General features: G+C 41.3%; 1 protein-coding gene across 3 annotated transcripts in view; it reads right to left on the bottom strand.

Annotated features, from left to right (window-relative positions):
* Window positions 1-14956, bottom strand: part of TOP2B (DNA topoisomerase II beta) — a 95567-nt gene that overhangs the window by 51451 nt on the left and 29160 nt on the right. For all 3 annotated transcript variants that reach the window (XM_053263896.1, XM_053263893.1, XM_053263895.1), the window contains exons 4-8: window positions 10637-10700; window positions 7791-7936; window positions 6661-6758; window positions 2662-2874; window positions 2399-2572 (exon numbers count right to left, since the gene is read on the bottom strand). In XM_053263896.1, the coding sequence (XP_053119871.1) occupies window positions 2399-2572; window positions 2662-2874; window positions 6661-6758; window positions 7791-7936; window positions 10637-10700 (695 nt within the window). The remainder of the gene's footprint in view (window positions 1-2398; window positions 2573-2661; window positions 2875-6660; window positions 6759-7790; window positions 7937-10636; window positions 10701-14956) is intronic.

The raw sequence follows: 14956 nt of genomic DNA, 5'->3' as shown, positions 1-14956 counted from the left end.
TGCAGGAGAAGGTCTTCTCTTGTATTGAGAATATTAGTGCAGATGAAAGGATTGGCCATAACTTGACTAAGCATAAGACCTGGATGTGGAGGCCTTTTGGGCTCGGAACAGTTTACTCGAGCTGGTCAAAGAGGAAAGGCTCATTGATTTTGCTGTGTTTTGCATTCCATCATTTTGTCAGTCTGCTTCTCAAAAAGGGCTGAGCCATCAAAAGTCAGATCCTCTATATGCATTCTGGCCTCCAGAGTTAAGCCGGAGGAGTGTAACCAGGAGTGTTGCCGTAAGGTGATGGAGCTGGCCAGAGCCCTTGCTGCACAGTCTGTGGAGTATCTGGAAGTATGTAGGAGATGTTTGCTTAATTTGAAGGCCTCCTGTTGCAAAGAGAGAACTGCCTCCTTGTCTGCTGAAAGCAACACTTCCAGGTGTTTTGCCAGTCTCTCCCAGGGCAGGTGACTGTACCTGGACATGAATGCCTGGTACATGCATGCCTAGTAGCTGCATGCTTGGTAGTTTGTGATCTTTAGCTGAAAGCCAATGTAGAATACATTGCCTACGGCATCCAACTTGTTACCTTCTCTATCCATTGGAGTAGACAGCATCTTGTTTTTAGACTTAGATTGGGCCAACTCCACTACAATGGAATTGGAAGTTCGGTGCTTCTGTAAAATTGGACAGTCGTCAGTTCGCGCCGTGTAAAAATTTTCCACTTTCCTGGAGGTAGGCGCAACCAAAGGCTTTCCCCAGCAACTGCGTGCAATGTATAGGCATGCCTGAGCATACCTTTGTAAGACCACCGATTGTTGTGAGTCTCCTTCAATCAGGTCAAAGATAGGATTGGAAGGTGGTTTTGTTTCCTCTTTCAGCTGAAGACCCAATGAAGACGCCATCGTAGTTACTAGAGGGGAGAATGATCACAGGTCCTCTGAGGGTGAGTTCAGATTCTCCCCAATCTGGAACCCAAAGCTTTGTCAGGTGAGGACAAATGATCAGAGCCTTCCTCTGAATACAAATGAGGGGCCAATGATTCCAGAATCTTGTTATGAGGTTCTAGAGTAATGTGCTCAAGAGATGCTGTGGACATGTCTTTTTGTGGCACCATGCCTGGCAGCTATGTGGGTACAACAAACATATGTTGCTCTGGCTGTGCTGCTGAAGGCACAGGGCTGCTAGGCCCTGAGGTAGAAGTATGGTAATGTGTGGAAGCTGACCATCTGGATGCAAATGTTCACGATAGTGGTGTCTATCTCAACGTGGGGATGGCAATCTCCTATGGGAAGAGTGTGACCTAGACAGGCAGCTGTTGTAAGGCAACCTAGAGCAGGATCTGCAAAAGTATCTCCAGTCACATGCCCAGCAGCTGCTCCCATAACTATGATCATCATCTATGCCTGCTCAAAGACATATAGATATGGTCATTAGCCCTTCTATAACCATAATAGTACTCATTGTAGTAGGCACAGTCCTGTAAATAACCACATAGGGGTACCTCTGTATCTGTTCCGGCCCTGTGGTAGTGAACAATATCTCTATCTTGAGAGTTTTGGGAGCCAGAATTCCCTCTCCAAGTCTCTCACATCATCCATGGGAGAGTATGGGACCTCCCGGCGGCAGAGCAGTCCCCACTGCGGTGGGAGATGTAATAGCTGGGCGGTCAACTGACAAGCCACTAAATTACTCCATCATAGGGGGCGCCAACAGGAACCATTCCACAAAGGTAGCTGAAGTCTGGAAGCCCTGTTTCATCATGTCTGATGCATGAATTTCTGACAGTGTAAACAGGCCACAACCAAATGAGATTATGTCCATCCAAGGAGGGAATGTTTGCCTAGCAGCCTGAGCAACGCTTAAATGTTACTTTACAGGCCATACGCTTTAGGTGGGAATGGCGCTCCCCGGGGTGGGGTGGGGGAAATAAATGTGTTGAACAAGAAAATGCACAACAGATATAAATACTACAAAATGAAAACACTGAGTAAACAAGGAGGGGGGAAATGTTACTTTTTAGAAAAATTGTGAAAGGTTTTTAGAGAGAGGATCTTTCTCTGGCAGATGAAGAACCGAGGAATAGGGTGCAGAACTCGTAACCTAGGGAGATAAGGGAGGAGCCTCTACACAAATCTGAAGAGAAAAAAGCTTGGAAGGTTCTAAATCCTACTTCACACAACTGCAAAGCCCATCTGTGTGATGGACAGAAACTACTCAGAATAACTTCTCTTCTCATGCAATTCTCTTCTGCCAATTTGTACATATCTATTAGTAGACAAAACTTCCCAGCAACATAAGATTACCTTTTGATTCAAGACATTACACATAAATATGAAATGCAAGAGTGGCCTTATCTACATTACATATTTCATTGTCTGCGATTTCATTCATTTCAGCACGTAAAGCAACTCACCTTTGTGGTAGCGATACTGTTCACAAAGCTAATTTGCTGAAATCCTTTCTCACTTAAAGTGAGACACACATCCCAGCGTTCATTTGCAAGTTCATGAATAATTTTAAGAGCAACTCCAGTTTCATCCAATTTGTCTTTTACATAAAGATCAACATAACTGCGGAAGCCATTCACCTATGAATAATAATAATCAATCATCATCATCATCATGGTTTTAAACATATACAATCAGTTATGGAAATATTTTATTTAAAACTTCTTACAGGTAGCTTCTTTCCGTTAAACATGACTTTGACACCTTTGCATGCTCCTGCTAAATCATAAGCTCTTCTTGTCATGAGGGCCACAATATCTTTGTCCAGTTTTTCCATCTTAAATTTAGAAAGATCTGGTTGGAATGTCACACATGTGTAGTCATCGCCTTCAAAATGCTTAATTTTGGGATCAGAAGTCTTCATCATATTGTTCATCCATGTCTTCATTAAAAAAAACCAAAAGAAAAAAGAAATATGTGTCAGTAACAATTTTCCTGCAGGAAAAGAAGTTGCATACGTTCTTATGGCCAAATTTGCAGATGACACTAAACTATTCAGGGTAATGAAATTCAAAACAGATTGCGAGGAGCTCTAAAAAGATCTCTCTCCAAACTGGGAAAGTGGGTGACAAAATGGAAAATGCGGTTCAATGCAAGTGTAAAGTGATGCATATTGGAGCAAAAAACCTCAACCACATCTACACTGATGGGGTCTGAGCTGTTGGTGATCCACCAGGAGAAAGATCTTGTGGTTGTGGTGGAGAGCTCATAGAAAATGTCGACTAAGTGCATGGCAGCTATGAAAAAGGCAAATTCCATGCCAGGGATCATTACGAAGGGTACTGAAAATAAAAAATGCTAATATTATAATGTCCTTTATACAAATCTATGGTGCAGCCACATCTGGAGTACTGCATATAGTTCTGGTCACCTTATCTTAAGAAGGACATTGTAGAACTGGAAAAGGTACAGAAAAGGGCAACCAAGATGATCAGAGTCCTGGAACACCTTCCTTATGAGGCAAAGCTATAGCATCTGGGGCTTTTTAGTTTGGAAAAGAGGCGATTCCGAGGAGACATGATAGAGGTGTATACAATTATGCATGGAGGGTAGACAGAGAGAAATTTTTCTCCTTCTATCACAACACTAGAAACCAGGGTCATCCTGTGAAACTTAAGGCTGGGAAATTTAGGACCAGCAAAAGGAAGTACTTTTTCACACAGCTCATAATTAATCTATGGAATTCACTGCCACAAGATGTGGTGATGGACTAGTTTGGATGACTTCAAAAGGGGCTTAGACAAATTCATGGAGGGCAGGTCTATCAATGGCTACCAGTCTGGTGGCTAAAGGCCACCTCCAGCCTCAGAGGCAAGATAACTCTTATATACCAGTTGTAGGGGAGCAACAGCAAGAGAGAGGGCATGCCCTCACCTCTTGCCTGTGGACTTCTCAGAGGCATCAGGTGGGTAAATGTGTGAAACAGGATGCTGGACTAGATAGGCCTGGGGCCTGATCCAGCAAGGCTGTTCTTGTAGAAGGATACTTTCTTGTTCAGTTTCTGGCCATACTAAAACTATATTCAAGGACAATGTTAAGATTGAACGTTGAACACTGAAAAATACAAATCAGCTTCGACAACATCCTCTCTAATAAAAGCCTTAGTGTCCGTCCGTGGACGGACACCAAGGCGTGCGTTCGTGCCTCCCTGGGCTGTTCTGGGCATGCGCGAAGCGCATGCCCAGAACGGCCAAAGCAGAAACAGACACAGGCAACAGGCGGCCATGTTGGATCCTTGCCCGGCCGCGGAAGTGCAAAGGCGGCCACAGGAAAGGGCAGAGGCGGCCGCAGGGAGGCAGAAGCGGTGGCGGCGGCACCAGGCCAGCCGCGAAGAACTGAGAGGAAGGCAAGGAAGGGAGAAACGGCGGGGGCGGGCAACACAATGGCTGGCGGGGGCAGGAAGAGGCGACGGCGGCACCAGACCAGCCGCGGGTGGCAGCTCCTTGCCGCGCCGCAGAGCTAACAAGAAGAAACCTCGGCGAGAGCCGGCAAGGGCGGGCGGCACAAATAAAAGCCCCTAAAAGAGAAGACACGGTGGCAAAGATCCCGGACCAGCCGCAAGGAACAAGGAGGCAGCGGCGAAGGGTCTGGGCTGTACGGGAGCAGGAGGCACTACGGGCAGCGGGAAGGTTGGTGGGTGGGGTGCTCCGAGTCCCTCTCCTTGCAAGGGAGGGAGCCAGAGGCGGCGGAATACTATAAAAGCGGAAGGTGGGAGAACCAAAATAGAAAAAAAACACAAAAAAACATTTATTTGACGAATAAAAGACTGATGAGTTCATAAAAGCAAAATAAGGGAGAAGGAAGAACAACAACAAAAACAAAGACAAAAAAAAAAAAACAACCAGGGAGAGAGGGGAGAGGGGGAAGCAAAAAAAAAAAAGAGAGAGAGAGAGAGAGACAGACAGACAGACACACAAACAGAAAGGTTAAAAAAAAAAAGGTCAAGAACACAAAAAGGCGGGAGAGAAAGCTAGCGCCCGTTATCATAACAGGCTTAAAAATACTAGTGATGTATAAGAATCAACATGATGAACTTAAACTTTTTCACATGTTGTAACTGAGACGGTAATGTGAAAATCCGATTATATGACACTGTCATGTTGAATCAATGACTTACCACATCAGTAAATTATGTTATATATGCAAACTTTACACATTTATCTGGTAGAAGAAATTGACAGGACTCAAAATAATTTTGAGACTTTCTTCAGAGATGTTTCTTGAACGTAATCAGGTGATAAAAGATAAAATATATACTTCAGAATAATTATTCCATCCTTTAACACATCTGTAATAACTTCCAGTAAATAAAGACAATGCTTATGACAGATGCTTTACAGGAGAACCTCGTTATTCACAGTTCCATGTATCTGCAGGGTATCTCATTAGCACCCTTTTTCAGTATCTGTGGATACAAACAGCTTAAAACCCAAGTATCCGCAGTTCCTAGAGGGCTGGTCACTTCTGTCTGCCATTTTGTATCATAGAGCCCAGGAGGCACCATTTTGTGGCTAATTTGTTTTTAAAAAACAGACTTTCTCCCACAATTTTTCACAGTTTTCGGGGGCATTTTTGCTCTTTGGGGGGCATTCCCAGGCACATTGGGGACCCGCAGAGCACGCCACAGTGAATTTCAGGTCATTTGGAGGCTGTTCTGCCACTTTAAAAAAAATCCCTCCACTCTAGTACCTAACCCCCGCCCCCATAGCCCTAATGCCTCATTACTCGCAGTTCTGTTACTTGTGGCAGTAGGTGAGAAATGGAATCCACACAAGTAATGAGGTTCTCTTGTATAAACATGGCTGGAAACAATATGCTCCATTCATCCCAGAGTAACTGTAGCATTTAAGATCCCAATATTTCCCTACCCATGTGCTTCAGAACGAAAACCACTGTGACCACCTCTTTGTGGGGAAAAAGAGATCAATTTACATGCAAACTGACCAGAAACTGAATGCTCTTGCAAAGATGACAATTGGTTCTCCACGATAGCAGTTTCTGTTAGCTCTGCACTAGGGTTAAGACAATTAATGAAAACCATATATAGTGATGTGTCTGTGCAGTACTAAGTTAACTATTTCTTCAAGTAAGGAGAATATCCTTAAGGCACAAAACTAACAAAATGTTATTTCACTAATTAGAACCCTCACAACAGGTACTCTTGAAAATACACACACACACATACACACCTATTTTTCTATGCTAAACCTTTAAAAAATAAAGGTTTGAATTTAAAAAAAAAATCAGCTGTAACACAGAGTTAGGATAGGATCCTGCTCTAAGGTGACATCTCTAGTTTCAGACACATGCATTCAACCTCCCAAGTGCAAGGAAAGGAAGGATTCTACTTCTGATAGGATTAGAATAAAACAGGGTCTCTTATTACATCAAATCTGGGAGATCCTGACTTATTCTAGCCAGAGTTTCTAAATAAACTAGAATCTAAAGTCAGATTCCAGTTCAAATACTGGTTTACTTTGAAAATGGCTAGAATAAGCCAAGACCACCCAGTTCGGACATAACAAGAGACCCTAGCTTGTTCTAAGCTAGGATCAGGGATATCACATGAAAGCAGAATTTAATCCTGGATCTGCATTATGTCTGAACCAGCCCACTGTTTCTCAGTGGAACACCAGAAGTACAAAGAATTCAAGAGAAAACTGCAAACCTGCTTAAAACTGTGCTTGTATTCCTTGCAAGCAGTTTCAACAGTAAACTTTGTGCTGAATATGTTACAAAGTTTTGCACCATAGCCATTACGACCACCTGAAAAGAACAATTATGTGACATTTAGAAAACTTTTTGTATCAAAATTTAGTTCATTACATTCAGAAGCTTCCTAATGATACACCCTTTTCACCAGAGATTCCTATCAATCTACATATATTTATTAACAATGGATTAAGTTTATAAAGGCACGTGTTGCTAAACAATTCCAGATTAAGTTTTGTATATACTTTTACTTGATTGTCCACAAAAAAATCTTCGCTGCACCAAACAAGACTTAGCATTGTTGATGTCAACAACTGACATTTGGACTGAGTAGTCCCAATGAAATTAATGAGACAGCTTAGTGATGACTAACCTAACCAATTAATTTCTATGGGAAAATAATTTCAAACTTAGCCTGGAAGTTAGCCAACATGTTTGTTAGCATAATTGGGCTGAATTTATATAAAACTTGGGAGTCGAGACTAGTGCACTCAGGATTTTTTTTAAAAAAGATTCCTTTTTACAGATAACAGACATAAAAGTGTTTATTAAAAAGGGAGAGGGGGGAACTCCAAGAAACTGAGACTATAGTTGAGATTTCCTATAGTCAGCTTTTTTCAACCTAGGATCACTTCTGGCTTTCCTCTCACACTTTTTAATGCAACACCATGCATCACATACATAAGCCAGCGTGGTGTAGTGGTTAGAGTGCTGGACTAGGACCAGGGAGACCCGAGTTCAAATCCCCATTCAGCCATGAAACTAGCTGGGTGACTCTGGGCCAGCCACTTCTCTCTCAGCCTAACCTACTTCACAGAGTTGTTGTGAAAGAGAAACTCAAGTTTATAGCACACCGCTCTGGGCTCCTTGAAGGAAGAGCAGGATATAAATGTTAATAATAAAATAATAATAATAATAATAATAATAATAATAATAATAATAATAATAATAATAATATTGCAGAGCAAAACACCAAACACCTCAAATCATATGCCATGAAATCAACATCAAGGATCATATAACGACTACTACTAGTTCAAATTAGTCCTCTAACCAGTCGTACACAATACATATAAATTATTCTACCTGTAACTTTTTTTTCATCATCATCATAATTGCTGGAAGTTAATAGCTGTCCAAAGATTAAGGCAGGAACATACATCTTTTCCACCTTGTGTTCCACAACTGGAATTCCTTTCCCATTATTCCAGATACTTATTATATTTGATTCACTGGAAACACAAATACATATTTCTCAAAAAAGAAAGAATTTTTAAAAAGTGGTCAACATGTTACGTAGCAGTAAGTCAACAGGACACCAGAGTTTTGTGTACGAAGAGCCTTCAGTGTCCCTGCACTAAAGGTTTCTTGTACAACCAAGCTGGTGTGGAATTCCTTTTCTGAATGTGTGTGGAATTCCTTGCACAACCGAATGGGGGCAGAGGGGAGCAATTTTCACATCTCTCCCATTATCACAAAATATCTTTCCACGTGCATAAATATGTCCTTGAGGGCTGCATATCATATTAGACACTATCAACAATATCATCCCAAAATACTATTAGGTGGTTTGAAACTATGACAGTAGTTTCAAATTGTGTTCTGAGGAACCTGGGGATGTCTGGTAGCTTATCAGTTGTTCATCAATGAGAAGAGCAATAATGGTGACAAGCTTTCTTCAATACAGTGTGCCCACCACAATCTCCTTTTGCATATCTAGACAAAGAACATTGGGTGCAGTCTAAAGCACATTCTTAGTTCATGCAGGATGATGGTGTGGCCTATAGGCCATTCCAGTGCCCCACATTAACTAAGTATCCTAGAAAATGCCTCAGAATCCTCTGCAATGTACTGGGATTCCTGTCAGAAAATTCAGTGTGGAAAGTGCTTCATGAAGGCAGAAAAATCTGAACAACACTAGTATAAAACAAAGGTAGCCCAATCAGTACAAGCGTAATGAGAATGATTAAAATCTTCTTGTCCTTAGAAAAATTATAGCACATTCACATTTTACAGTATCATCATTTTCAAGCAAGTGTCCTGGAAGAAGGGACAACAATGTTCTGCTGGCTTCTGAAATATCGGTTTTGGATCGGCTAGGATATAAACTTTCTGTGTTGGAAATTAATATACACTTAAGAGTATTATAAACAGCATTAACAGATCTTGGAGTGATGCTCTACAGGTCCCATACTGTGAAATAAATGTGCTGCTATTTGAAGTGGCTAACTCCAGGAAGGATCAGGGAATGCAGACCCTTCAAGATGCATCTCAGTTATGCAGAGCTTAAAAATATTTATTAGGTCAGTAGGAGATTAGTCTTGAAGTCAAAGGGACTATTCAGACTACCAGTTTGAAGACACTAACTTTCAGGTAAAATTTATCAAATTGTGTTATATATGGACAGTAATTAAAAAAAAAAAAAAAAGGACAACATTGTATATTTTTTCAGTGTCACCAAGCCCTAGATTTGCTACCATTTGACTCAAACAATCCTAGGTATTTGTGAACAAGCCAGAGTGGTGTAGTGGTTAGAGTGCTGGAGTAGGACCGGGGAGACCCGAGTTCAAATGTCCATTCAGCCATGAGACTTGCTGGGTGACTCTGGGCCAGTCACATCTCTCTCAGCCTAACCTACTTCACAGGGTTGTTGTGAGGAGAAACTTAAGTATATAGTACACTGCTCTGGGCTCTTTGGAGGAACAGTGGGATATAAATGTAAATAATAATAACAACAAGAACAATATTGATAATAAAATTCAGCCATCCCAGGTCCTTGGGAAGGACTCGATGTCTGGATTAAACAAACCAGTCAATAACACCTGTCTGGCTGTGTAAACAAGAAATAACAACAAGAACAAGAACAAGAACAACAACGGTCAGCTTAACACAGATTCAGTGTTAATTTCAAGCCCCGTTTTACAACTGTTTATTTCTTCTGTGTTCCTGCCTAATGCAGAGGCTCTGCTTTTGGTCGACGTCTTCTACAATGACAAAATGCCAAACAAAGTAACTCCGGCAGGGTGGGGGCGGGGGGGACTTAATCTTTTCAGAAAAATAATTATGTAGCAATTGGTTCCATGGGACAGAATATATACTCTGCATACGAAATATCATGTCTAGCAGACAGAACCACCAAAAATTTTCTTGCAAAATCTCCTGTACCTTTAATATCAGCAAAACAGGCAACCAGAAAAATGTAGTATCTCCCGTCCCCACCCCCTGACATCACTAAATATCCATGCTGTGAAGAAGTATTCTGTAGAATTTCTGCATACCATGCAGCTGTTAAAAGCAAAAGATACCAACTTTTAAAAAGAAGTTGGTAACTTTAGAAACACATACTGAGCCGTCTTAAGGCTCCAATCTTACAGTAATTTGGGACTAAGGCCATTCAATACAGTGGGTCATACAGTGCTTTCAAGCAAATATACATAGAAGGGTCAGATTGCAAGAGAGCATAATTTGTAATATTGCATATTTTTACTTGTCTATTATCTCACAATCTCAGAGTTTTTCTTAATCCAATAAGAAATATTTTTATTCAGAATAAGAGTAATATTTCTGGAACATTCTGTTTAAAACAAGGTTAATTAGCATCACTACTGCTGTTTATACTTCGTTTTTCTATCTTATCTTTGCCTTTGCAAACTTCCTGTTTTAAGGGGTTGTTTTTATTAGCAATAGCTTGCAACTTATAACTCAACACATTTCATTCTATTTTTACCACCAAAGTTCTCAAACAAACAGAAACACAAGTGTCATCATCAGGTTTTTAAGCTAATATAGCAATTAGACCAATAAAGGATGTAACCAATTTCCCCCTCCCACTGCAGCCCTTAATTAAAAAAATTAAATCAATACAGCATATTGCAAAACTGACTTCTAATGTATCAGATAGAAAAGAAAAATCAGAAAAATATTTTACTTACGGATCAATTGATATTTTAATACATGTCATATTCTTATCCCTCTGCTTATTGTCAGCTGCATTTACTAAAAATGAACAAAAATTTCTTAGTAACAATTAAATAAATATTTCATCTACCAAGATAAAAGTTTTGTATTCACATGCATTACGGATGTGAGGGCGATCTGACTGCGACATCTGTCACCCCATTGATCACATGCATTACATACAGTACCTTTAATAAACTTTTAACACACCATATAGTCTTTCTGAAACGGATGCTTTCTGCCCACTGAGTCCAATAGGATTTACTACTCTTGTATGTTATTTATGACTGAATATTTATTTCTGCTGAATACCCTTCGATGTTAATGATTATATCTTCTGTAGTGCAAAAGAGAGGTGTTGTCACAGCTGATCTTCCTAGATCATGAGTGCCGTGAAATGATTTTGAGTCTAGGAAAATCAGCCATGACAATGCCTCTCTTTTGCACAGCCAGAGACACCTCTGCTGCTGATCCATATGTCTGCTACGCAAGAAGTGACACATCAGCAGGAGGTAGGCAACCAACATCACGGCGCGGCTCTTCCGCACACATGTGTTCTCTCCCCGCTCCAGCAACTAACTTCTGTGGTTCATCTGCTCCCAGAATGGAGGGCACAAAGCACCAAAGTTTGAGGAATGATAGAGAAACAGACTAGCTGGCAATACTTAATGCTGGCTGGAGACCAGCACTGAGTGCCATTGGGAAGAAGAAAGGTGGCGATCAGTGCAGGGTTTCCAGCCCAGAGGTGAGTCCAGTGGCCAGAGCCATGACCAATGATGTGGGGGGAGGGGGCTAGCAAGGTAAGGATGCCAGCTTCATTTCGCACAGCACCTTTCTTCAAGTCAACCCTTCTGAAAGGATGGCAACCCTTTCCATCATTCATTTAAACTACAGCTCCACAGTTCATCTGAATCCATAGTTGTGCTTAAACTGCGGTTTACAAACCAAAAATAAATCAGTATTTGAAACATATATTCTATTCTGGTTTAAAATGCTGGCTGAATTATAGTTTGTAAGCTATAGTAACACATAGTTCTGGGTTTGCACACCACAAAACTATGGTTTAAACAAGCCATGATGTTGATGGCTGTGAACAGAAAGAGCAGGCATGGGCTCAGGTTGTGTTCATGACAGACTAAAAAACAGGTTGCTTACCTGCAGCTTTTGATCTTTAGGTGGTCCAGTATCACTCACAATGTGGGGCTCTGCGCCTGCGCAGCAGACCCTGCAGAAGATTTCACAAGCTCCTCCAAGTGCTCTGAAGCTCCGCCCTTCCTGTGTGGAGCATGCTTGGTATTCTTGGTGCCTCCCTCAGTTTCTGTACAGCCACTATGTAAGCTGGAGTTCATGCTTTACGTGACAGGTAAGATATGGTAAGTACATCCAATAAGGAAGAGAAGTACATCCGGTAAGGAAGAGTAGGCAAAAGTCCGTACAGGGGATCTCGGAACCTTCCCAACCTTCTTATGTAACTAGGGCTATAGGCTCCTGATGAGCTGGGAGAGAGAAGCTTTGTCGCACTTTCCAAGGGTGAACTGGTAGATATGATGGAGGGCAGACAGGTGTGGTCTTTGCAGGAAATGCTGAAGGTGTTTGGGGTATCCTTGGTGTTCTAGAATTAGTCTCATCTTTGATATGAAGAGAAAAGCCTTTGAAAATTGAACCAGATGGTGTAAATGGAGATCCAAAAATAGATTCGAACTCAGGCATAAGTGGAAAGTCCTTCAATATTGTCGACATTGACAGGAAACTTGAATCAAAGGCTGACGATGTCAGGACTAACAATGGTGGTTGTAACCCCTTAGGCAAGTCAGAGTGGGTCAAGGATGATATCGGAGTTGGCCACAGAGATAGATGGTCTTCCGAAACCATTGTTGAAGTCAGAACAACGGTCAACACCAACAGTGACGCCGGCATTGGAACCAGGGTTATCAGTGTCGATGGAGGAGCAGACGAAGTCCATTCAACAAGAGGAATGGGAGTGAACAAGTTGCATCACTGAAAGAGTGCAATGTGGTGTAGGTGTCAACGGCATCGACGACGGAAGTGGACACAGTAATGTGGACAATGAGTGTGACTGGGCAGACTTTGGGGTCATAGCCAATGATGGGGCTGAAACCAAAGGTGGCAGCCTAGGGGATGAAGAAGAGGCCGGCTTGGTAGAGGTTGTCAATGTCGATGTCGACAATGCCAATGTCAAAGATGCTGAAGATGACTTATGGCGTTTGGGCAGTGGCAAAGAATCACCCTGCCCCTGCTTGCGTTTCTTGTGGAGCTTGTGATGAGATTCTTTAGGGATATCTTGAGGCTTCTTGAAAGCACCAGGTGTGGACTCTTGTTGAGGTTTAGAAGCCGAGCTTAGCTTAAACATCAATGTTGAAAATGTCAACAGCATTGGGGTCGGAAGATGCAGGGTGGTCTCGCATAAAACAGCCCTCAAGCCCAACTCCCTGCTCCTTCTTGTTTGTTTCAAGAAAGATAAACAAATTTTACAGGACCAATAAATGTGGTCCTCTCCGAGGCAAAGGAGGGCAAGTTTCCATGGCAGGAGGAACACCATTTGAACTTTTTTAAAAAAGAGAGTCCATTAGACCAAAAATTAGACAAACCCAAGATGTGAGGCAAAAAGTAGTCAAAACCATTCCAGAAGTCTAATAATCCAAGTAATCAACCAAATAAATCTTTATTTTCCAGGAACCAGGGATGACAAAGGAGCAAATCCCAAGAGAAGTGCACACAATGACAGAGGGAAAGAAACAGGGAGAACGTGCTCAAGCACCAAGAATACCAAGCGCACTTCTGAAGAGCTGAAGAGCACTTCAAGGAGCTTGTGAATCCTTCCGCGGATACTGATGCACAGGCGCAGAGCCCCACATTGTGAAGGATACCAGACTAGCACAAAGATCTATAGTTTTCTGAACCCATTAATTATGTTAGTATCAGTGTTTGGAAATGTGCAAGTCCCTTCGTTTATTCATACTCAAGAGCACCATAAGTAGGAAGAAGGAACTCAAATGATCTCAGTCACAGTAGTATCTATGATTTCTCACAAGTAGCGTTTTGGAATTCATAAGTCTGTAGGCAAGATCCGCAAGTTCCAATCTGATGGATTGTGCTGCTCCCATACATGCAAAAGAGCAAACTAGCAAGGTCTGCTCAAATGAAATGTATTTGGGCTTGAAAACCATTAGTCACAATATAGCACATAGTACACTTCTGATTATTCTTCCAGTTGTTACTGCCATTATATGACAATCTCTGTGTGTGTGTACACACACACACACACACACACCCCAAACCAGTCTCTCTCTTTCTCTCATCCTAACATGCACTCAATTTTTTCAACCATTAGGCTCTAACCAGTAAATGTCAGTGTCGTGTTTCTAGGACAACTGAGGATTTTTTTCATGTTCTCCTTTCAAACTGAAGACTCTGCTTTATGTATCCAATACGTTTCTGAAGGCAAGAATACTAAACTTACTCTGTCATTCAGTAATCTAACATCTTGTTGCAGTAATATGAACACAAAGTTTTTTGGTTTGACAGGGCACCAAATATATATCCACTCCTTCATTCTTTATCCAATACAATTCCCTAGCCCTGCTGGATCTGACAACATGACTTTCCAATTTTTCAGATTAATAAAGTAATACTCAAGCCCCCAAAAACATCATAACTGACATAAACTAAATTATATATGAATTTGAACTAAATAGATGCAAATGCAATCCTATTTTAAGACAAAGTAATAAACCCTTGACCCACTTGCTTTTAGCAATGCAGCCTTTATTCTGGCATGGCTCCTGTACTTTTAAAAGCTGCATGATAGGAAACTCAACAGGTGAAGCTGTTCCTATTACTATATCTCCATGCTCGAAATACATGCTGAATTTCTGTCTGTGATACAAATGTTAAATGCACAGAAGCCCTGCAAGGAAATCATGTTCCTCAAACTTACTCTGAAAGTCTGAAAGTATATTCCTGTGGAATGGCATATGAACCAGCCATATTTAAACAGGATTTCAAGAACAGCATACAACAGGGAAACCACAAATTCCACCCAACTGCAAAAAATTAAGATCAGTGTTTGTTCTGTGCTGCTACTCTCTCAAAACTTATAGGGACACTTATTTTCTCAGAAAATGTTAACAGACCTTCCATACTACAATCTTTATATGTACTACACACATTAAGAAAATTGATATTCATTGGCTTTCAGGAGAATAAAATGGCTTAAATCCAGGTTTCTTATGTGAACTGTAGATTAGGTTGATGATTTCCAAACTACTAAATAT

This window comes from Hemicordylus capensis, chromosome 6 (assembly GCF_027244095.1).
Source record: "Hemicordylus capensis ecotype Gifberg chromosome 6, rHemCap1.1.pri, whole genome shotgun sequence".
Classification (NCBI taxonomy): domain Eukaryota; kingdom Metazoa; phylum Chordata; class Lepidosauria; order Squamata; family Cordylidae; genus Hemicordylus; species Hemicordylus capensis.
This window is presented reverse-complemented; position numbering and strand designations above follow the sequence as displayed.